The 25168-nt window shown below is 36.9% G+C and overlaps 1 protein-coding gene across 2 annotated transcripts; it reads right to left on the bottom strand.

Annotated features, from left to right (window-relative positions):
• Positions 1-301: 301 nt before the first annotated feature.
• On the bottom strand, positions 302-24928 carry LOC306861202 (bromodomain-containing protein 1-like). 2 transcript variants are annotated; one of them, XM_079403341.1, is made up of 13 exons: positions 24614-24928; positions 22663-24028; positions 22390-22546; positions 21261-21392; positions 16843-16971; positions 15991-16303; positions 15322-15564; positions 13504-13962; positions 13083-13191; positions 12033-12169; positions 9909-10015; positions 5840-5994; positions 302-1389 (listed from the first exon to the last, which is right to left on the bottom strand). In XM_079403341.1, exons 2-13 carry the CDS (start codon positions 24009-24011, stop codon positions 1206-1208), a joined length of 3474 nt encoding a protein of 1157 aa, XP_079259467.1. In that variant the 5' UTR covers positions 24012-24028; positions 24614-24928; the 3' UTR covers positions 302-1205. The 2 variants fall into 2 exon arrangements, with proteins under 2 accessions (XP_079259467.1, XP_079259468.1); XM_079403342.1 differs by having other exon boundaries at positions 12033-12166.
• Positions 24929-25168: the final 240 nt, after the last annotated feature.

Raw genomic sequence — 25168 nt, 5'->3', positions numbered from 1 at the left:
GGATTACGTAATCCAGATCATATGTAATCAATTACAACCCAGCTCTGTCCTTAACAAGCATGATACTAAGCGTGGCATAGAAACACTGATGTAACATAAGTACCACAATCACCATGTATGATTTTGGAGCCCCCTAGTTAAGTTGATTTCAGTGTTGTAAACATACATGTGGAAACTGATAATACAAGTTAAAAAAAAATGTACATACAGTCGCTTTAAAGTGGCATGCAAATAATATTATGTACTATACAGTATTAATATAGAGTGGCTGTTGTAATAAACTCAAGACATAACTAGCTTATTTATGAATTTATTAAAAAAATAAAGGATAATTCAATCAACTGACGTACGGTATTCCAAAAGTATTCCGAAATCTACCTACTACAACCCAGAGTAAAACTAAATTAAGGAAGTCAATGTAAACAGATGTAACAAATGTACAAAAAAAAAACAAACAAGAATAACTCCTAAGTCCAGTAAAACTTTTTTATGCTTTACCCAGTGAATAAACGTACCACCCAACACAAATTAATACCAGTACAAGTACAGTACACTACAGCCATTATGGAGTTCCCAAATACAAACATTTAAAAAAACAAAACAATAAAAAAAAAGGTTGAAACAAAACCATTCACTCAGCATAAAAGTCTGTGCAACATTTTTTTTTTTTCTTTCTTTTTTGGTTTCATTAGAATATCAGAATAACGCACTTGTGGTTTTCATAACATGACATACAAATATGAAAAGACAAATAAATTTATATATTTAGTTATATAAATACAATTGATTGGTTAAAATTGCTGTAAAAAACATTCTTAGGTTACAAAAACAATACCAAATAAAAACTTGTGTACAAACTTCAATAATTTAAACATAAAAAAACAAGTACTCTCACGTCATGTTCCAGCCCTGATAGCAGTATTCCTTTACTTTAGTTTCACACAATTTATTGTGTACATTTTTTCCAGCATCAATGAGTTATGCTGGGAATAATTCACAAAAATTTATAAATACTATAAAAAATGTTTGACAGTAAATCTGAAGAATAAGTTAGTGATAAGCGATTTACATTATTTACAGAACTGATTAGAGACTTCTGTGCAAATGAGACAGGAGTGGCAGGTAAAATAAAACACAGAAGTCACACAGTAGGTGCCAGTCAGGAATGAAGGTAAGGCTTTGAAATGTGTCTGCATTTGTCAATCTTAGTCAACATCACTGAGGTCACTATTAGGTTCATCTTGTACTCGATTCAGATGGTTCATGGCACGGTTAAAGGCAGTCTGAACAGCCTTGCGGATGGCTGAGGTGCGGCCCTCCATCATTTTAATCTTGTCGATGGTTTTGTCAATACCGAGAGGAACCATCTTGGATTTAGGAAGCCACTGCCTGGACAAGGTAAAAAACACACACAATCAAATAAATGAACAGAAAAAAAAAAAATAATAGATAATCACTATACCTCCCTAGTTGATTGATTACATTAAGAACGCCAAACATTTTCTGTATTACAAATTTTCTGAAATGTTATGCGTAAATTATGTCATTAAATATGCACTAATTTGCATAGATTTCTAGAACAAAAACCTGAACACTGGATGAAGCCAGGTTCAAAATAATTGTTACATTTTGTTGACATATTAGAATCAAAGGATATTAAGACCATAATTTGAATCTCTTTTTAATCACCCCATAAATAAAATAAAAAAAAACACTGTCAAAAGTCACTATTTTTTTATGAAAAAAATATTGTATAAAACCAGGCAAGTTATATATGAACAAACTCTTCAGAATACAGATTGGAATACAACTGTAAAGTGTATTTAACTGCTACTGAAGTAGAGATTTTTGCAGGCTAAAAATCTCATTTTGAGAAAACAGCCTTTAAAAGATATGAAAAGATATTTAACGATATTAAAGATATGACTCAAATAGATAAAATACAATAAAATAAACACTTGTGTATTTTGGATGTTCTCTTTCCATTAGTCTGAATAAATACTTAATGAAAAGCCAAAAAGCCCAAAATCTCAAAATTGACAGATGAAAAAACTATTTTTGCCAGTAGTGTCTCGTTTTTTGCCTAATTCTCTACAAAAATAAAATATAAAAAAAATTGAATGATCAAATTACTCATTACTGTTGATTTGAAGATGTTGATTTGATTAAATAATTAAACATTTAATAAATGCAAATGAGCTTTCTTCATCTGCTTTCAGCTACATTAGAAATTGCAATTGGGCTACACTGGAAAAAACCTTATACATCACAAAATTGTTACATGTTCTTTGCTTTTCTTTTTAATAAGCTCTCACAATATTAAATACATTAGTCACTACACTCTTGTGATTTAATCAATTGACTTGAATTGTGCACTCATTAATTTTTCTGCTTGCATTTAGCTGGCTATAACTCCTTTTATTTAAGCTCTTCATCTTTTATTACGTACTTTTCTGACTTGCACAAGGCTTGCGGTTGGTCTGTTGAGTTCTGTGTTGCATGGATGCAGACTTGGACTTGCCACGTGTCATATCCATTATGTTTGAACTAGTGGATTGCACATACAGATGCATGCTATATAAAATATATGCTGCTGACATGCAGTTTCAACTTGGCAACACTGCCCAATTGCAATGCCTACTTCTGGTAACCTTACCTGAAAGTCTGTTAGTTAGGGGCCAAGCCCCATTGTATCTGTATGTTTTATTATTATTATTTTTGGCCCATGGGAGTCTATGGCAGCCCTATGAAGGGAACATAGGAAAATGATGAAAATTGGCACAATTGTAGAGATGGCCATGAATAGTGATCTGACCAACTTTGGGGTCTCTAGGACCAACTCTATAGTGCGTCCAGCAGCCTAAAAAGTCAACACTGAAATGGTAATAACTCCTGAAGTCCTTGTTCTAGAAAAATTAAAGTTAGTACACCTGAGTACTCTCTTCATGCTGATCACATACAATAGCTTACATTAAGACTCCACTCATTACAGTAGCGGCCATTTAGCAAAGTACAGTATTCTTTTCGCTACTACTTCAAAATTAATCCAATACTTCCCAAAATTGGCTCAGATGATCTCTAGATTGAGCTGAACAGAAATGACTAAACAGAATTTAAGTTCTAGAGGGAAAAAAAAGTTATGAAGTTGTGAACATAACGAGGTTGACCCAAAATTGGTTCAGAGGCTGTATCTCTGCCAAACTTTGATCAATCAAAACGAAACTTGGTACACTTCGTCAACACCATGATCTGAGGGTCCACGCCAAAGTTGTGGGAAATCGTGGCCTAATGGTTAGAGAGTCGGACTCATAACCTAAAGGTTGCGGGTTCGAGTCTCGATACCGGCAGGAATTGTAGGTGGGGGGAGTGAATGTACAGCGCTCTCTCCATCCTCAATACCACGACTGAGGTTCCCTTGAGCAAGGCACCGTATATTAATATACTAAATATGTTAAAGGGTAATGGAATATAATTACATTATTTTGTTAATTATTCTATCAGTTGATGTGGATTTGTAATTGACTGAATGTCTTTAGGCTACTGTTTTTCAATGCAAACACCATAGAAACACTATAGTTAGGCTACTTTTTTACCATGGTAATGAGGTGCTGTACTTTTGGTTATGTATAAAAGATGAGGCTGTTACAGTTTTCACAATGGTACTGTCAAATGTACATCTGCATCCCAACTCAAGCTCCTGCTACTCTGAACTCAAGCTCCTGTTCTAATGTGCATTTCTAAGAGACAAAACTTGTAATATTACATGTTCAGTTCTACCAAATCAGGTGCTGGTGCCACTGCTCTCAAATGTTAGTCTGGAGCCCTGATAATATAAATTGTACTGTAAAATGTTAATGTAATTTGAAATTTCGTCTGTTTAACTGTAAATGAAATCTATAGCTTTAGTAGACCATTTTTTGTTTTAGTATAACATTATTATACCATGCATAATTTGACCTTTTTTTTTGTTTAAAGAAGAAACCAAACCAATGTATAGTTGACATTTGAGGCTCAATCCTATAGAAAAGCAATAAAAGTTCAGGAAGAGTGTTTTCAGCCTTTTTTTTTTTTAAATATATTTTATATAAAAATATGGCATGCAGCTTCAAACAATGGCATAAATCTGTTCAAAGTAATCGTTATTTATAATCACAATTACAATCTCAAGGGAATAATCGACAATTATGATTTTTGTCATAATCGTGCAGCCCTACGGTGTGTGTGTGTTCACTGCTGTGTGTGTGCACTTAGCATGGGTTAGTTGCAGAGCACAAATTCCAAGTATGAGTAACCATACTTGGCCACGTCACGTCACTTTCACTTTCAATTGCTGCAGTTGTACCTTCAACAACTCAAGTCTCTGTAAAACAGTGTATGATTTGCATTCTGTGATACAAAAGGTTAAAGCTTTGAAGATTTTCTACAAATTCAATGTGTAGCAAGTGTTTATCCATGGGAACTTTGCAATGCTTAAAAGTTTCCAAATATGTGAATCAAGCAGGTGCATAGGCACCTATTGTATCTGTTGATTTTATTATTATTATTATTAGGGGCCAAGCACTGAAGAGGAAGGTGGAGGGGGGTAGAGAGTGGAAAGGGGGTGGAGAGGGAAAGGGGTGTAGAGAGGGGAAAGGACGGAAGAGAGGGGAAGAGTGTATAGAGATTAGAATGGGGTGGAGAGGGGAAGGGGTGTAGAGAGGGGAAAGGGCAGTAGAGAGGAGAAGGGATGTAAAGAGGGGAAAGAGCAGAATAGAGTGGAAGGGTGTGTAGAGAGGGGAAAGGGAGGTAGAGATGGGAAGTGCTGTAGAGAGGGGAAAGGACGGAAGAGAGGGGAAAGGGCGGTAGTTAAATGCAGAGCGCAAATTCCGAGTATGGGTCACCATACTTGGCCACACGTCACTTCACTACCCATTGACCTCGGTGCGCAAGTCTGGTCTCAAGTTGAGCCACCTTTGAAGACAAGAAGTTTGTTTGCCATTAACACTGAAAGGCGAATTCATTAATCTATAATTAAACTGGGGAGTTTGTCACCCCTTGTGTACTTAAATCACAATCACACAGTCACATTGGTTCACAGTCAAAAGGGTTCACATTCACATGGCTTCACTTTCACATGTTCACAAGAAGTCAATGAATCATGCAAAGGTTCACAGTTGCGCACGTTTCCTGTTCCTTTTGCTCAATTGGTAGTGTTTTGTTAGCAATGCAACAGTCATTGGTTTGATCCCAGGAAACATATGTACTGACAAATAAAAGTGGATAACTTGGATATGCTCTAAACTGATTTGAGTAAAAACATCTACCAAATGCAGAAATGTTAAAGGATTATTTGTAAGTTGGTTTATTGTTTTCACTAGGGGTCAAGCAACAAAAGCTGCAGTAGTGACATTGTTGTATTTAAACTACTTCTAGAGGTCATGGAACCCTTAGACAGGCTTAGCCCCGCATCACTGCTTGCAGTTATATTTTTATTTGTATCTTTGTTCTATTGCATTTGTGCTGTTGCTTGTAATTTGTTTATTTGCTCTTAGTTTAATTTTTATTTGCACTGACTGTTTAATTGTCCTTAATGTTTGAATATTACATTAATAAGACTGTTCATTTTTGCTGCCATCAAAATTATGGAATTATGCATTTTAACTGGTATGTAACATTTTGGTGTCAAAACCTTATTAGAATACAAGATTAAATGGTTATCATGGTCTGTGGTACAAAAAAAGAAAAGTTACAAGTTAACTGCAGATGTTCAAAACTTAGTTTGCTCAAATCCCTAGATACGAGCAATGATAATAGTGATGTTTGACTTGGCAAACACCAATAATTAGCCTCGAAATCTCACCAGCTACGTTTGTTGTCGAAGAAGAGAACGAGGTAAAGTTTCTCTTCGGACTTGCACTGCATCTGTTCACCAATCCGTAGAACGTCCAGCGGGGGCATTGGGATAGAGACTCCATTGTGCTGGCACCCCACTCGTGGCATGTGAGGGTCTATGATCTTTAATAAAACAAAAACAGGTTACAGAAAATGAGGACAATCCTGAAAAACGTAAAATGACTGTCATTGTTTATAAATAATACTTAGATTATACACACAATTTACAATGACCTTTCACTTGTTATTAAATACATAGTCTATGTCAGGGGTGTCCAAACTTGGTCTTGGAGGACCACTGTCCTGCAAAGTTTAGCTCCAACTTGCTTCAATACACCTACCTGGAAGTTTCTAGTATGTCTAGTAAGACCTTGATTAGCTGGTTCAGGTGTGTTTAATTGGGTCTGTAGCTAAACTCTGCAGGACAGTGGTCTTCCAGGAGCAGGACTGGACACCCCTGTTCTATATGATGTATTACTCTAGAGATCTTTTTTTTTTTCCTAATAGCGCACTTTTGTACTATAGGTTCAAGGTTAAAGACCAATTTTTGGTGCACTGTACAGCTCTAACCAAACCAGTAACAGATTGTAAAACGAACTCCTCATTTAGAGACAAACTCCTCCTCAATTTCACGTCCGCCTGCTGCTCTCTGCACTGTCGCACACAGAACTATATCAACAACTAGACTTTATCGTTATTATCGCGGGAAGACTAATTCTTATCGTGGGGAGAATTTTTACCGGTATATCGCAAACAATAAGATATCGCCCATCCCTAGCCCCTTTCCTGTTTTGTTTTTTTTGTTTTTGTTTGCATATTTGTCACACTTAAAAGATTCAGATAATCAAACAAATTTTAATATTACAAAAAATATAATGCAAGTAAATACAAAATGCAGTTTTGAAATGATGATTTCATTTATTAAGGGAAAAAAGCTGTCCAAACCTACCTGGCCCTACGTGAAAAAACTAATTGCCCCCTCCTGTTAAATCATGAAAGAACTGTGATTAACCACATTATTTTTGAAAGTCGAGTTAAATTTCATTAGCCACACCCAGGCCTGATTACTGTTGAATCAAGAAATCACTTAAGTAGAACCTGTCTGACAAAGTGAAGCATTCTTAAAGAGCAGCACATCATTGATCTAAAGAAATTCAAGAACAGATGAGAAACAAAATAGTTGGCATGTATCAGTCTGGAAATGGTTATAAAGCAATTTCTAAGGCTTTGGGACTTAGAACCACGGTCAGAGCCATTATCCACAAATGGAGAAAACTTGGAACAGTGGTGAACCTTCCCAGGAGTGGCCAGCCTACCAAAATTACTCCAAGAGTGCAACGACGACTCATCCAGGAGGTCATAAAAGAACCCAGAACAACATCTAAAGAACTGCAGGCCTCACTTGCCTCATTAAGGTCAGTGTTCATGATTCAACAAAAAAAGCCACGTTCACACTACAAGCGACACGCAGCAACAAAGCAACACGATCCCATTCATTTCAATGGAGAGCTGGCGATTTCCGGCGACATGAGCGACAGTGAGCGATAGCGACCGTTGGCTACCGGATGGGGTGTGTCCAGCGACGCAACAAAGTTCAGAATCCTTCAACTTTATGCAAATGAAGAGCGACTTACGGAAGTGACAGCCAATAGGAAAGAAGACGGTTGAGCTCATGTGATTGTTCTCCTCTCAGCCGTAAATAAACATATGCAATGGAAGAAAGTAGGCTCTGTTTCTCATTCATTTTTGTTTGTATGTACGGATTTAGATTAGATTTAGTCTTTTGCCTCCAAAATGTTTGTACTTAGTGGCAAGAAACCTGATTCGCTGTCAAGGCAACCAATAGTGGAAACGCCCACTAGCTACCTCATCTCCAGCCCCTGGCAACATGCAGTGACGAAAGTCGCTGCTAGTGTGAACGGGGCTTAAGAAAGAGACTGGGCAAAAACGGCATCCATGGGAGAGTTCCAAGGCAAGAGCCACTGCTGACCAAAAAGTCCACAAAAGGGCTTTTCACATTTGAAAATGTTTAACTCTGGGTCATCCTAAACCCCGCATAAACGGAATCCTGGGCTATCTGTAATCACGTTTCACACTGCTCATACTATACCTGGGGTTAACTGTTAATCCTGGGTATTCATTAATTGACATTTCACACTGTACCTTCTTAAACCACGGGTAAACGTTCTTATTTGCATATCTGCGGTGTCACCGTCACTGATTGAACGAACAGCAGGCAACCTGTTTACACGGCTTTTTCCGCATCTTGCCAGTTATTAAAAAAAAAAAGTTGCCGCGTAGGTCTTTAGCCGTTTTAAGCCTCATGAGACGCACAAAGGCAAGAAAACAAAGATAAAAGTACAAATGAAAGAAAACAAGGAGCAAATTATGTGAATATTTCTTTGAATTTATTTTAAGTCAAGTCAAGTCACCTTTATTTATATAGCACTTTTAACAGATTGTGTCAAAGCACTTAACAGTATCAAATTGGAGGATAGTGTCAGTAATGTATAATAATAAGATTAAACACTCAATTTTCAGTTAAAGGCATTTCATTATTGAGTTCAGAGATGTCATTGTCTAGCTCAGTTTAGTTTAAATAGTTTAAATAGGCTCAGTCAGGGGGCCAGGTCTCCTCTGGCCAGGATATTATTGTTTATTTATTAAAACTTATTGTTTTAATTAAAATTTTAAATGTATAAATGTATTATTTCTATTTTTATATTGTTGCAATTTCTAACAAAAATAGTATTATGTAGTTCGGTATTTTATTATATTTTTAGTTATTTGTTTTATTTTAAGTTTTATTGTATTTTAAGTTGAGGTCTTCACTGGGGATAAATAAATAATAGTAAATAATATCGTAAATAATATCGTCTCCTCATCACTCCAGTTCACACGCTTTTCGTCTTTTGACATTTCTTTCTTCTCTCACCGGCTACTGTTTACACGACGCGTGTTTCCTGTTACTGACGTGATATGAGCCTCGCTGCTCAATTTCTGATCGGCTGTCTGTTGCCAAGCATCCAGCAGCAACAAGCAAACACCACTCGGTTTCACAATGAACAAAATTAGCACCGCAATGCGGGGTTAACACCACAAATGCGGTGCTAACCCTGCTCCGGAGCAGGGTTTCAAAACCCCGGGTAAAAAGCAGTGCCAACACCGCTTTCAAATTACAGGTGTGAAACGTTTCTTTACCCGGGGATAAAAGCGGTGTTGAGAGCCACGATAACCTGGGGTTAAGCGCAGTGTGAAAAGCCTTAAAGGCTCGTCTCACATTTGCCAAAAAATATCTTGATTATCCCCAAGACTTTTCGCAAATATTCTGTGGACTGATGAGACAAAAGTTGAACTTTTTAGAAGGTGTGCGTCCCGTTACATCTGGCGTAAAACCATCAATTATCAAAATTAAACCGCTTAATCGACCATTTGATAGCTTTAATCGATTGCATCTCTTATCAACAATTAATCGATCGTCGATTAATCGTTGACATGCCAAGATGCTTACATAGAGAATATAGATTATTATATTATTATAGAGACACTGCAGACTTTAAGGTAATATTTAATAACAGGATAAGACTGAAGAACTATTTAAATACATCTATTATGACTGACCAATTATTTCTTCAAGAAATTGGTATTTTTTTGGTTTCGTGACTGACAGTCATTCAATGTATTCTGATGACGTATTTTCTACAAGTAAATTGATCATTACAAATATTTTATTTTGGCTGACTCCTAAAAGTGTGACAAGTGCAGCATAGCTCATGCACAAGACTGAAGCCATAAGCACCAAGTGGTTCAGCCAAATCAGCATCAGATCAACAGATTAAATTATGTTAAACATGCAGGAAAGTAGTACACAATGAGCAGGACTGGACAGACCCCAGCCCAAAGAACATAATGAAAACTGCTTTTTCTAATTCACTCCTTTAGAAACAGAAGAATTCTATTCTATTCCTTGAGAATAGAAATAAATTAAAGAAAGAGGTAGAAATAGTTGGTTTCTACACATGCATACTCAGACTCACCAGGGCAGGGTAGGAGGGGTATCCACTACATTTAGCCCAAACTAGTTTGAGAGGTTCCAGAACTGTAGCAGCACTAGCAGGCATCCAAATACTGCTGTTGCCAACTTCTATAAAAGCAGGAATATCAACAACCATGTTATGATGGTGCAGCCATATATGTCTATAGTGTCAAGTCACCTTTATTTATATAGCGCTTTTAACAATAAAAATTGTGTCAAAGCAACTGCACAATATCAAAATAGGAAAATAGTGTGTCAATAATGGCAAAAGATTAAACACTCAATTTTCAGTTAAAGGCATTTATTTATTGAATTCAGTGATGTCATCGTCCAGCTCAGTTCAGTTTAAATAGTGTCTGTGCAATCAGGTCGACGATATCACTGGAAGTGTCCCCAGCTATAGTGATATAGCAAGTAATAATAATAACATTTCAATAATTTTACACAATTCAGGCAGCTACTTTTATATAGTGGAAAATAGGGGAGAAACAATACAAAAGACTGTACTTAACCCTGTCTTAAAGTCAAAGTTCAGTACGTTTTCAATACAGGCGGTATCTGTGGTTCACTGAACAAACTGTGGCGATGTCTTTAAATTTAACTTTGTTAAGCTTAAAGAAAATATATATATCTCAGAGAAAGCTGTAAACTACACACTGGGAGCCCGATCACTTGCACATTACAATATTATTAAAGGCTACAATTAAAAACAGAGCCAAAACTATTCAATTGCTATTTATTTTTAGATCTCATAATCAACAAAAAAAAAAAAATGTATGCAAACATGTAAATTGCACATAAGCCAGTTTTTACAATATTTTATTATTCAAATTATAAAATTATGTTTCTAAATAGCATAGACTAAAAGATCAATCTTGAAATTTAAAAGAATTCGTTTGTTAAAATTAAGATATCTAAAACTTGAAGTTTAAGTCAAATTAAGTTCAACTATTTGTTTGGTATTTGTTTGGTACATATGCATACCGAACCAAAAGACGTGTTCCGAAATTTTTCTGTATGAATACGTGTACCGTTATACCCCTTGTGGACAATTAATGTCATTGCACACTGAGTCTGAAATTTACGTTTGCATTTTTTCATTTTCGTAATATGAAAAACACAGAAACCTTGCACACTGAGTCTGATGCGTATTAATTAATCCATTGTGAAAAATTTGCAAAACAGTAGCCTACTAAATGGAGTCTTCAAGCATTGAGGATGATTCCTCTCGATTCTTAAAAAAAAAGAAAAAGAAAGGAAATATTGGGTCCATCCAATCCTGAGATATAGAGGAGTTCCCGGAGTTCCCCCTCCTTATTAAGGAGCAGCGGGATTATCAGTGGTGAATAAAAGTTTACTTCAGGATGTCAGTGGCTCAGTTTTATGCTTTGCTTGCAATAATGGAGCCACATATTAAAAAGACCACCACCAATTTCTGTGAAGTGTGCAAGGATCTATATATAGTGCTTTGTACTGCGAGACGAAGTGGATGAACTTGACAATAGCCATTCTGGATTTTGGCGTTCTTTAGTATGGTGGCTCTGATCTGTCAAAACACGTTTCAAAATTCTTGCTACGGATGCGAAGACCTTTAGATTCATAATTTTTAATGCAAAAAATGTTATAAATAAAATGTTTAAAATTATCATGCCGTGTTTTCATGGATGTGGACGTTCCGGTCCTCTAATCTGGCATCCAAATATATGAAGAGCCATCCCAATAGTGCCATTTCTAATATTAGCACTACAACTAAAGCTGCAGAATGATTTATTCATTTATTTTTTTTTTTTATAAATATCATGATTGTTTTATCATTCTGAAGAAAAAAAAAATCTAATTTCAGTGATTTACAAAACCACTAGGCTACTAAAAATAATGTAATTTTAAATTTTCAAGTTCAGACAAAATATAATTTACATTAAAAAAAACTTAGTTGACTTTCACCATTTGAAGGCAGTGCGCCAAATCTACTTACAAAAAACAAATCATAGCCTAATTTGTTTACGCTGAAATGCAGAGCAGCAAGATCTTTCTTTAAAAAAAAAATCCCATCCACTGTGATTTGACTCTGTCAAACTGAGATCAAATTACAGTTCAGTTAAAAAGTACAGATGTGGATACCTACCAGCAGCTATTCTAGCAGCCTTGGCAAAGTTTCTACTCTCAATGCAAGCAATGATCTCATTCTTGTCCTCCACTGTGTTCCTCCGGATGAGGGCTGGCTTCCCCTTTCCACACTTCGGTAGATTAACTGCAATACTACTAAAGACAGACAAGAAAACGTGATGGTGTGGTGTGGGATGCACATAAAAATAGGAATGGTACAGGGTTACAGGGATGTGCATTTTGACTACTCAAGCAGTTGACAGATAAATCATAAATCTGCAGAGTGCTCGAGTACTTGTGGATGTAATGTGTGTATCTGCAGCTCAAACCCCTGAGCATGGTGCTAGCAATGCCTAAGCTATGGGTTTGATTCTCAAGGGATTAATAAAGTGATACATAAAAAAAATATGCAACAATTAAAATTAAAACATTTTGTTTGGGGAAAAAAAAAATATTTGGTCAGAATACAATTTCAATACAGCACCCTACACAAATTGACACCCTTAGTAAAATAAGCTTAACAGGCCATAGAAAAATAAAAAATGTTTCTGCTCATAGTCTTTCTTTAATAATTTATTTACAAAAAAGTCTAACCTTCAATTAAAATGATAATTAAAAGAAGAATCTTATAAAAGTTGCTGAAAAAATTACATTGAATGTTTTTATTATTGCCCCAACAATATCTATATCTATCTATCTATCTATCTATCTATAAATAATCCACTACATAAAAAATCCACTGCAGCTTTTTAGTGAGGATGTTAAAGGGAGTTAAAAAAGGGTTTCATAGGCATACTGATACATCACAAAGTTTTGGCTAATTTATATAGCCCTAAAAACTCATTTTTGGTAATCACAATAGCAATTCAAAATTCAGAAAACCCAATTAGATTTTCCCCCAACATGATGCAGCTTTACTAGACACCATTTAATTTGTATTCACATCATTTTAATATTCCCTGTGAGACATGAAATAGGCTATATTCCATTGAAAATTATTTTCAACAGCATTTTGCTTGTCACACCACTGCACATTTCATCCTTTCAAAAGTACTTGTCAACTACCCACCTGCTGCTGGAGGACATGCTAGATTCAGATGCGCACCTGCGCCGAGGCTCCAACTGCCTGCTAGAATCCAATTCTTTCTCCGGCTCCAGATCAAAACCATTTGACAGCCCTGAAAGGCACAAGGAAGAGAGAAGGAGAGAGAAATCATTCCCATTTAATCTATTTAAACTAGTTTTGAAACTAATAAAGGAACTCACAAAGTTGTAACCACTACTGTGAGACTTTAATAGCAGACAGGTTGTTTATATGACAAATCACACAGCACGTTTATAACTAGCAAGACCATTTTTTGACCTAGCTTTCTAAAAAGCCTTAAATACACTTTGGCCTGTTAAAAAAGTGCATTTATTATTAATGTGCATTTATATCAATCATACTGTATCTGTCTTGCCCTTTTTGTTTGTTTTCCTGCAGTTTCTACCTGTGTCCATGCGTTTGATGGGCGATTTGTCCTCAAAACTGTCTCTACTGGTACTCCGTGGTCTCTTCCTAGAATGAAGCAATGTCTCTAGGCGTGGTATGACGACTGACAAGAATGTTTTTGTGCCTAGCCGAGAACTGCCCTTCGGAGTTTCACTACCTCTCATGGGCTTATGTGGGCTTGTGCTTTTTGATTTGCGGAAAAGCACAGACGTCCGTCGGTTCACTGGGCTTGATGGCTTGGCCAGAGTTGATGTAGCTAATACACTAACATCACTGTCCTTTAACTGCAGATGGGCGTGTCCATTGAGTGGCTGGGAAATGCCATCCTGGTAGTGCCGGTTTTTGTTGGGACTGGGTTCAATGGGTTTCAGTTTGGGTGGCTCAGAGTGACATCCCTCATTAATGAAGGGCAGCACAGAAACAGATGGCTCAAGCTTAGGTGGGTCAGATTTATCACCTGCCATGAAACAAGGAAATACTGTCAAATATTGTACATAAAATAGTGTGTGACAGATTAAATTCAGTGACAACAAACTAGATTTTTTTAATTTTCTCAGAAAACGTGATCAGTTATTGTAGGTGGTTGCCAGGTTAATGCTATCAAGTTGCTAGTGTGTTTACAGTGCAATGTCATGCAGTTGCAAAGGGAGGGTTTTTCCATCCTGCTCCAGAAGGGCCACTGTCATGCAAAGTTTAGTTTCAACCTATTATTTATTTATCTAAACCAAACTATTAGTTTATTATTATTAACCATGTTTATTAACCATGTACTGGGGAAAGTTGTGGCCTAATGGATAGAGAGTCGGACTTGTAACCCGAAGGTCATGGGTTTGAGTCTCAGGAGTGAATAACCAACACTCTCTCCACCCTCAATACCACGATTGAGGTGAGACCCTTGAGCAAGGCACCCAACCCCCAACTGCTCCCCAGGCGCCGCAGCATTGGCTGCCCACTGCTCCGGGTATATGTTCACTACTGTGTGTACACTTGGATGGGATAAATGCAGAGCACAAATTCCGAGTATGGTCACCATACTTGGCCATACACTTTATTTCCCTTTATTTTTCACTTTAATTTTCCTTTATTTTAAATAACTTTTTTTTTTAAAGTTAAAAAAAAAATTTTTTTCCACAGAGTGAAAAGTCTGTTCATTCACACACAACACCAAGCTTCAATCTGAAACCTGAGGTGCATTTCTTAATTCGCAGCATTAGCGTTTTGATAATTTACACAAACCATATGCCATAGCAATTTTTGTACTTTTTTTTTTCCCAATACATCATGCAGCCCTATTCCAAAGAGTGTTTTATGTCAATATTTTATTTTTCACCTCTTTTGACCACTTCATGTCATAGCTTGATTTTCTTGACTGATCTTTCTCAGAAACACCATGAAATAAAACAATGAACCTAAAAACCTGGACTAGAGACAATGAAGCTAAGGGACAGAATACCATTTGTATAGGCTCAGATATTAAAAAGTTTGCTGTACTTATCTTTTTCATTATGTCTCAGTGCAAATCACTTACCTAAAATAATAGTGATGCTTACCTTAGCCAATACCAAAGACGCAAACTGCTATTTTAATCAAGTAGTTTGCTTGTTTATATTAAGTGTATTTTGGGGGCATTTAAGTGTTTATTGGTCAGGACAGCTGAGCAGACGAAGGAAGCGACAGGAGAGGGATAGGATCAGTATAACCATGAGATGGGACTTGAACTTGAGTCGCTTGTTGTGTCAAAGTGATACCCATAAGGATTTGACCGATGTTGAGCTGGTTATTATTTTAAAAACATTTACACCAACATTTTTCAAACCTTCTTGAAGGATATGGCCGGCTTCTTCTTCTGCAGCATTCTCCAGTTCAATATCAGGAAGAGCCTTCTTCAAACTCAGCTCCATCCTCACATCACTAATGATTTTCTTAAGCAGCTTTAGTCGTCTGCTCCGTGATGGGCTGGATTTCATTGCTGTAGTCAGATCCAACTTTTCCAGTAGCTCCCTCAGCTGCTCTTCCAATGACATTTGCTCTCGATTGGCAGGAACCAATAAGCGGTCCACTGAAAGAGTAAAAAGGTTGATTTGTTAAATGTAGGGATGGGAAATGCAAAAAAACTGTGATCATTCTGATCTGACATAACTCTTCAGATTTACTGATTCTATTAGTGATTCTTAATTTCAAGGAAGCACTAAACTGAGAAGTACGTCGCATGGTGACATTTGACAAGAATCATCATTGGTTAGACAAAGACATGCTTGAATAAGTACATTTGTTTAGCTATATTTTGAAGAACACATGAAAGAAAAACAGTGGGTGTGTATGCATGTGTGATTTTCATTTTATTTTACATGTACACATATCCAATGATCTCATACTATCACATGGGGTGCACTGAGTGTAGTTTGCTTTATGTCCACAAGGAATTTACCTTTTACAAATCATACCAAGCAGAAGACCATTGAGACTACAGATTTTGTGTATTTACCATCTTCCCAGGAGAAAGGCGCAGATGGCTCGATCTTAGGTGGTTCAAGCAGGTGCATGCCAGTTTCAAAATCAAAGCCGATTCTCTGAACATCTCGGCGAGTTTTCCTTAGCACAGCTCCACCCTGGTCTCTTAATCTAACAGCTGCCCTGTAGAAGAATGTATCCTTGCCATTGTACTTCATGCAGTTTTCAATAATAAGATTGAAGTCAGCTTCAAATTCGTCCAGATTTGTGTAGCCTTGTGCATCAATGCGTTTCCTCATGGTGGAAAAATCCATAGGGTGCAAGATGTGGTCCATATAGTCAGGCACCTGTGAGGAACACACAAAAAAGGATGAATCAGTGATTCTGATAAGTGACAGACTCTGAAGCCTCTTCACAAAAAATAATAAATATTAAAAACAATTAAGTCCTATATCAATAATGACATCACTGACAAACACGGTAAGATTTTTTTGTGCTTCCAAATTCCAGAAATTGTTCAAATATGCTTGATTTATTATAAGTGTTGGAAACAGTTATTCTGTTTATTTTTTATTTTTTTGAACATGTGATTCTTTTTTCAGGATTCTTCAGGATTCTTTGATGAATAAGAGTAAAGTTCAAAAGAAAAAGAGAACGTTCTTTAAAAAAAAATCTTACGGATTAAACTTTTTAAAGGTAGTGTGTATTGTGCACCCTGATTTCGCTTTAAAAATAAGCAAAACTTTTTCCTTAAAGTGTGCTTGTTCTATGTTCTTGTTCTGAAACTGGATGTTTAAATCACATACTTTATGCTTAAAGACACTGTGCACTCTGAAATACCTTATGACATTTTTTAAAGTGAAAGTTCAGGAAAATGAAGACAAACCTCTTTAATGCTAACAGGCTCTGTAAAAATGTGTGCTTGGTCTTTCTCCTGTAACTGATCCAGCACAATCCTCAGAAGGACTGTGAAAGGAGTGAGTTGGACCTCCATTAATGTCTGCTGAAGCATAATCTGCAACAAACCACAAGAGTCATCAAGAACACAAATATGCAAACAATTAAAGGCCCCGATATACTTCAAACGAAGTTTGTTTTCGTTCTTCGTTTGGGGGCAAAAAGAAGTTCGATAAAGCTGAGCGACGGTATACTGTAGGGGTGCTCCGATTGATCGGGTACCGATCACTATCAGCCGATAATCGGCGCCAGGATGTTATAACTGGGGGGGGCATTTCAATCCCATGGGGGGGGCGTCACTACTTATATGCGCAATGATAAAACAGACACGGAAGCCTGCGCACACATACAAAAGTTAATAGTTTTTAAAGTAAATGTTTTAAATGTTTGCTGCATGGACTAAAAATAACTTTTATAAAATTGCAAATAAAGCGTAAGTTTACATGGACATCAGTAATGTAACTATTTACCTTATTCTGAATAAGACAATATTATGATTAAGTTGTTTACATGATTTGCTTTTAGAATAATCCTTTCATGTTCCCGTTTTACATGTTATAGTACATAGATCGATTAATGGCATGCCTCATTACTTCATCACACGTCCCCTCCAGAATTTCACTTATCAACATAGTTCGTCTTCATGACGATGCCATATTCAATTTTGGGTGTTTTATTTTTTATTTTATGAAAGCTTCAAGTGCAGTTAATTATTTATATGCAGACGACGGCGGTGTTGAAGCTCCTATTTGCCGTCAAACGGTTGACCACTGCCGTGTGTATCCTGTCGCAAAATGCGGCGAAAAGTCCTACACAACGGTAATAGTTTGATTAAGGTTTATATGTCTGCAGGGGTGTGGACTCAAGTCACATGACTAGAGACTTGACTCTGACTCGAGTCCCAAATTTGATGACTTGCGACTCGACTCGACCTAATTAAAGATTTAGACTTGGGCAGCAATGACTCGAGACTTGACTTGGACTTGAGCCCTGTGACTCGGAAAGACTTTATGATCAGATCAGCGTCGTTATCACTCTAGACGGGTGCAGCATGCTTGCGCTTGAGTGGCAATAAGCCAGAGAAAGCCAGAGACTGCGTTCAGGGAGCGCTTGATATACAGTATATGCTAGCATAAATTAATGGAGTAATAGCATAACTTACGACAAAAGAACAGAGAAAAGTTTAATTTTTTTTTTTAATTACATGATTCGTCTAGTAGCTATATGCGCTCGTGAAAAGCGCTGCCCTGCCTGTTTGATCGCCGCCCAGCAGACACACGAGGGCATGAGAAACGAGAGGTACGGCCGCGATCACTGGTGCTCGCCTCATCATTACCGTGACCGCTGCTGTTAAATGCTAAACATATTCCTCACTACTTTTGTTTGTCCGACACCGAGGTGCACCATGGGTGACGGATCCGCATCGACCCTCGCAACTCTGCCAACTCGATGTGCTTTCATTTTCATTGGTAAACACCTATCTGAGACCTTTTTTTTTTTTTTCTCAATTTTTTTGTTCAATCAGTTGAATATTCTAATTGCATGTGCATTTTATTTTATTTAAACGTCCATTAAGTTTAAAGTTAATCCATAATCAAGATTTAAATCCGAATTTAAAGTTATGGTGCAAATATTAGGCTACTTAAATGCAGGATCAAAATGATGGGATCAAATGTAAACCTGCTTATTTTTAAAGGTTTAAAGTTTAGTGCAAAAATAATTATTAGATAAACCTTGATTTAAGATAGATTTAAAATTAAGCATTGCAACAAATTTAGCTATAATTTGAAGACCATTAAAAAACCAGCAATTGGCCTAATGATCATTTAAAATATAATTTGAAGAAGTGTTTCTTTCGCAAAATGATTTGTGAATTGTAGTCTATATATAAACTATAAAACATACTAAATTTTTCTCCCTCTTCACCGGGCACTCATTTCACTTATTTCTTTTGGGATAAATAATTTAATTCACATGTAAATCAGTCTGTAGCCTATAGCACACAGCCCCTAAATTTAGCGATCAATTGTGCATATTATAAGCTTAACATTTAACATACAACATTTTGTCTTTGTTACTCTTAGTTATAAAGAATGGTAGTACAGCATTTTTGAATGACTGTCCTCATGAGTTTGTCTGCATCCATATTGCAGGTTTCCTCTCAAATGTAAAGTACAGTAGCAGTTATTTCTTCTAGTTCTTTCAAAGCAGTTCTTTCTGCGTTTCTGCTCACATATTTTTAAATCCGTTTCATTGAGGTTCCAAATAATGGCTCATTGGCTTAGATATAACACCTAGAAGCATATATTCTTCTTATGCACACATGCAAAGTATTGCAGCTGCTATTTCTATGAAATTAAGTTGTTTGCTATTCTGTTACTAATAAAACAGTTTTTTTCACTGCTTGTCGTCCTATTTATAACTTGATTATAGGAAGCATCAAGTTGGCACGCTATGTTGCCAAGTCCGCAGTTTGCAGTCTTCCATATCATGCAGAATTGACGCGCTACATGTAAATGATATCCTTTGTTGTATTTTCCTATCAAAATAACAGAGTTCCTTTGGAATTCTTCAGCTTTTGCCGGGTTTTCCGGTAGTGGGCGGGACTAATGCGCAAACGGCAATCTCATTGGCTGGCGCTCACCTATTATCCTCCCTGTTTTGATTTCAGCGAATCCGTTCGAGCGAACGCAGACAACCTGATTAATATTCACGAAACCAGCAGCTCAATAATCCTTTATCTTATCAGTATTATTTGTAGCCCCCCCCCCTTTTTTTATAGAAACACTAATCATTTAATGCTAAATTATCATAATATCATATAATGTTTGACTGACTGATGCAAAGTGAGATATTTAAAAAAAACTGTGCCATTTTCCAAACATAAGCTTTATAAGTATATCAGATAATTAATATTAATCTGGTGAGTAAACTAAAAAAAATTACAAGCCAATGGAGATTCTATTGCCAAGTAGAGGGTTGATAATATTTACAATAATCAATTGAATTTGATAGGTGTCTGACATTGTCCCACAAAAACATTAAAATAGTGTAGATTAGTGTACAATGTTTTATAATAATAATGTATTCTATTTAGTGACCATTTCATTCATTTAACATATTTAAAATTGGGGACATCCAAGTTATTTGACATATTTGAACATTTATGGAACAATAGTTACTTTCCCTGGTAATTAGTTTATTTTATAATGATGTAAGTCAGTTACTGTTTGTGAGAAATAACTAATAATATAACTAATTACTTTTTTAAAGTAACGTGCCCAACACTGCATACTATACAATGATTTCTTACTTGTCTTTGTTGAATAATACAGAATATAAAAAGCTTTAAAAAAAAGCATATTAAAATCGCAATCGCAATATTGGTAAAAACAAAAAATAAAAATCGCAATTAAATTATTTTCCAAAATCGTTCAGCCCTAACCCCTAGTATACTGTTTTCGAACATTCCAACACCCCCGCGCTGGAGGCGGGGTGTAGATTAGTGTAAATGTGTTGCGATGCTTGCGCGTCTGCCCTAAACATAACAACGATGCAATGGTGTATCTAGGTCTTTTATTAAACTGAATAAATTATTACACGTTTTTATATTTTATGTGTTGTCAATTTTATAAAAACAAAGGATTATTATTGTAAGTTATGGCATTTCATTTACTGTATTCATTTTAAATTTGCTTATTGAAAGAACAACAGCAGCAGCAGTTGGCTATGTAACATTTATTTGAAACATGTATTTGGTACTTGCGACCTAATATCTTTACTCTTTCGTTTCATTCTTTTAATGGCTTTGGAAAACTTGCATCTGATGTTTCTCTACGTGGCTTTTTGCATAACTCCAGGTTGTCGACACCAAGCTTTGTTGCGATTTATTCAAGGAATTAAATGCTTTCTCTGAATCTTTAAAGTCTCTGATTGTACAGGTGCAGATATATTTGTGGCAGCTCAGCTATTCGACAGTGTATTTATGTTGCTAGTGACTTGGAGATGTTGTTCTCCTGCCTGACGTTTGTTGAATGAGAAACAAACCACGGAGAGAAAAAAAATAAAATAAAATCACGCGTCAAAGAAGGTGGAGTTCCAGAACACACCCACCGATTGCGTAATCGCCACGGACCAATGGTAGCTCAAATGTGTTTAGGAGCCAAAACAAACTCCCCAGAAAATTCGCTTTGGTGAGCTGTATCGAACTGCTGAAACAAACTCTGATTTAGTTCGAAATTACGTCTCATCAGTTCGTTCTTCGTTTGAAGTATATACATTTTGCATTAGCAAGTGTTACTGTTACAAAAACTTGTCTTGATTTAAAGCAGCATATTCTTCTCATACCTCTTCATTCTTGAGTTTCTCTCTCTTCCTTATCAGCTCTAGCAGGAGTCTTGCTCGCTCAAGGTCATGTCTCAACCTTTGCCACTCCTTCAGCTTCTCCTTCAGTGCTTCAGTTTCCTCCTCTGTCTGTTTCTGTCATTACAATGTTTTCAAATTCAAGCAAACTATGTTATTAAAATGTATAAGCATGCATGGCCATGTGTAAGTGCTGCTTGAAGAAATATTTCACCTAAAAATTAATATTTACTGAAAATGTACTCCCCCTTAGACCATCCAAGATACAGATGACTTGGTTTCTTTATTGGAACAATTATACATTTTTGAGAAATTGAGCATTACATCACTTGCTCACCAGTGGATCCTCTGTAGTGCATGGGTGCCATCAGAATGAGAGCCCAAGTGATCTAAAACTGAATTTTTCCAAATTTGTTTAGATGAAGCAAACTCATCTGTCTACTTGGCCTGAGGGTGAGTAAATTTGCAGCAAATTTTCATTTTTGTGTGAATTATTCCTACAACGCTTCATAAGCTATACTGTCAAACCAAAAATTATTCAGACACCAGATATAATTTTTTTTTTTCTTTTTTTTTTACTAATGGGTACAGGGCACTATAGTTCATTTATGTAGGTGAGGATAGCAAAATAAAGTGAACTCTGACATATTATACCCAAAAATTCTTCATATAGTGGACTACCAGTAAAACTGATAAAAATTTGGGACCAAAAATTATTCAGACACTTTGACCTGACCATGTTTTGTTTAAGTGTTTTTTCTTTAATTGCTAATGCGACCTTTTTATACCACAGACCGAACAAATTTAAGCATTGCTTGGTAATTGGTTGACCTAAATTGGTATTATCTAATTGTGTAGTTAAATTTAACAGCTGAATAATTTTTGGTTGATTGTAATCCACTGCATCCCTTTCTATGTAATGGATTACAACCTGACATTATCAAGATGAATTTGTTTATCAATTTATCTGACATTATCAAGATTTGTTTTGACACAGTTTAACTCTGAGTTCTAGTCATATTTTATTACCAGTTTCTAAACTATAGCGAATAAACTGTGATAATGTGAGACATGTTGAAGTTGTCTGAATAAATTTTGGTTTGACTGTACTTACCGGCTGTGTGTTTTTCTGGGAATGTAGGCTAGTTTGGAGGCGTCTGTTGAGTGGCACTCCATTCCTTGAAAGTCTTTTAAGCATCCAATAATTCAAGACAAGTTCGCCAAATGCCTTCTTCTTCTGTAAAGAAACTTGATTGAGGATTGTGTTTAACCTATAGGAGAATATGACAGTGTACAATGAAATGAAAAATCTTGATATTTGCACTGAAATGGCTTAAAAGAGTCCAACATCTCACCAGATTTTGTAAAATCAAAGATTCGAACAAACCTTTCAGGTGAAAAACTGGGTACGGATGCATTTGGAACAGGGCCTACAAATTCCACCACATTGTTTTTAAGTCTCTTCTGTTTTTTTAATCTTGTCCTGCTGCTCTTTTTGTCCACTGATTGACAAAGTCTGTCATTTGTCTTAGTTTCATTATAAATTGTAAGTGGTCTTTTAATGGAGCCATTTGGGGTGTGGGCCCCACAGTAGGCTGTCTTTTTCACCGAGAAAGTGGGTACACCCGAGTCAGTCAACTCTTTAATAGGCTCCATCTTCATAAAGAGACCAGCCTTCTGTGCACAGCTGACATGAAAAGCAGTGTAGCAGTTCGCTTTGTGGCACTGGATACAAGCCCCAACACCTTTTTCTTTACAGAGGTAGCAGGTAAGCTTCCATCGAGCTGGCGGAATATTTGAAACACCATCAATAGGCTCAATGAAGACCGTGTTGGAAAACCCAACCTCGGGAACCCATAAAGCACAAACAACATGACCCCACTGGTCATCTTCTGTCTTTTTGACCGCTCCTCCCTTGTTAGGGCAGAGGATGCAGTTAGCGGGTTGTGTTGGGGACTGCAGACAATGTCGGCAAAGCCACTGTCCCTCTGGAATATATGGAACACCATAACAATCCTGATGAACGGCTAGATTGCACATATCGCAGAACAGGATGGCATTGCTGTCCATGCAATCTCCATCCATGCATATGCAGCAAACAGCATCTTCGTCGATTAAGGACTGTAGACTCTGTTGGCCCTGACTCTCTAAAAATGATTCTTTTTCAAAACGGTCAAGAAGGAACTCAAAGGCATTAGGGGAAACCGGGTTAAGACCTTCATTCTTTCTTTTCTCATTGACCAGCTCAAGCCAGGCATAGTCCTCTTCATCCATATCATATTCCACCTCCTCATTCAGCTCTTCTGAAGTTTTCTCCTCATACTTGTAGTATGTAGAAGGTCTGCGTGGGATTGCTGGGAGATTGTAATCCACTGTGCGGAATTTGGGCTCAGGAAGAGTGCTGCCTTGCACTGAAGCATTTTGTGCGTTGACAGCAGCATTCTTTTTCTGCTGGCTGTTTCTGAGGCGTGCAGAACGTACCAAGACCTGCTGGTGTTTTTCAGCATTCTCCTTATTGCTGGTGCACTCCATAATTTCCTGTGTAATCGGATCCTCATCCGTGATGATGTAGAGCTTGTCAAAGATGCTGATCCGGTGCAACCGGCCATTAACTTCTAGTTCAACCATATTCTGGGCCTGGGCGTAAGTCAGCGTCTCACGGTTTGATGAAAGTTTGATAGGGGAAGGTAGCCGCTGAGGGGAGAATACTTTGTGAGGCGGAGATTTTCTTTTCATTGGGGATCCTTACAAAGCTGAAAAGAGAACAGAACCAGTGTTATTCCTGATACAACAGTGCATCTGAATTAGATGTAGATGCATCCCACACAACTTCATCCATGCTGATTTACATGACTGAATCTAAATAATCCATGTCACAGTGGAGGAAGTTATACAAAAGTTCTTTTATACAATGACATACAATGATGTGTTACTTTGGTACTGATGTATACAACGGCACAAAAGCCCAGGGTATTTTTACTTCAACTACAGTTTTACCAACTTATTATTAGGTTACTTACAAGATAGCATTGATTACTATAGCAGCGAAGGCGCAATTAGGACGCATTTTCGAGCATTTTCATCAAAAGCGAGATCAAAACATTTTGGCCATTTTATGTGCATCCCAAACACTCGAATCGAAACACTTTTTCAACATCACGGCAGCGTTTTGGGGGTCGCCTATACCCTAAAATACTGTCCATTTAGGCAGTTCGCTATGTTTTGAGACACTATGAAGATGCACATTCAAATCGTATCTCTTTATATTCCCATGCATTATAAAACAGGTTCAAATCGCCCTGCAAATTGCAAAACAATGACGATTATGATCATTTTACCTCTGATCTGCTGAATAAAGAAAGGAGCAGCTTTCTGACGAGGTGGCCTGCAGTTATTCCGTACACAATGTTCTCATCCAAGGACCACCAATTTAAATCTGCATGGATAAATCTGGAATGCTGCAAACGCTTAACCACAGCGGCCGCCAGGACTATAATTATGAACTAATAATCACTACGAAAACGCTTGGTTCGATTGCCATTCAAAGACAGCGTCGATTCCTTTCCGGCAATGAGCTGCGATACTATTCTTCGCCTGCAACCAACAACAATGCGGATGGTTCACTACGAACAGACGTCCCACCCGCAACGCATGGCGTCATGACGTACCCAGCTCATGGGGTCACAGAGGCTAGATTATTTTATTTAATTGTTTCCGTGATATTTCATATTTCCTAAAGTAAAATGTTTTAATGTACTTTTACTTTATATATATATATATATATATATATATATATATATATATGTGTGTGTGTGTGTGTGTGTGTGTGTGTGTGAGTGTGAGTGTGAGTGTGAGTGTGAGTGTGAGTGTGAGTGTGTGTGTGTGTGTGTGTG

The sequence above is a fragment of the Barbus barbus genome (assembly GCF_936440315.1).
Source record: "Barbus barbus genome assembly, chromosome: 42".
Classification (NCBI taxonomy): Eukaryota; Metazoa; Chordata; class Actinopteri; order Cypriniformes; family Cyprinidae; genus Barbus; species Barbus barbus.
Note: the sequence above shows the minus strand (reverse complement) of the source record. Positions and strands in the feature narration are given on the sequence as shown.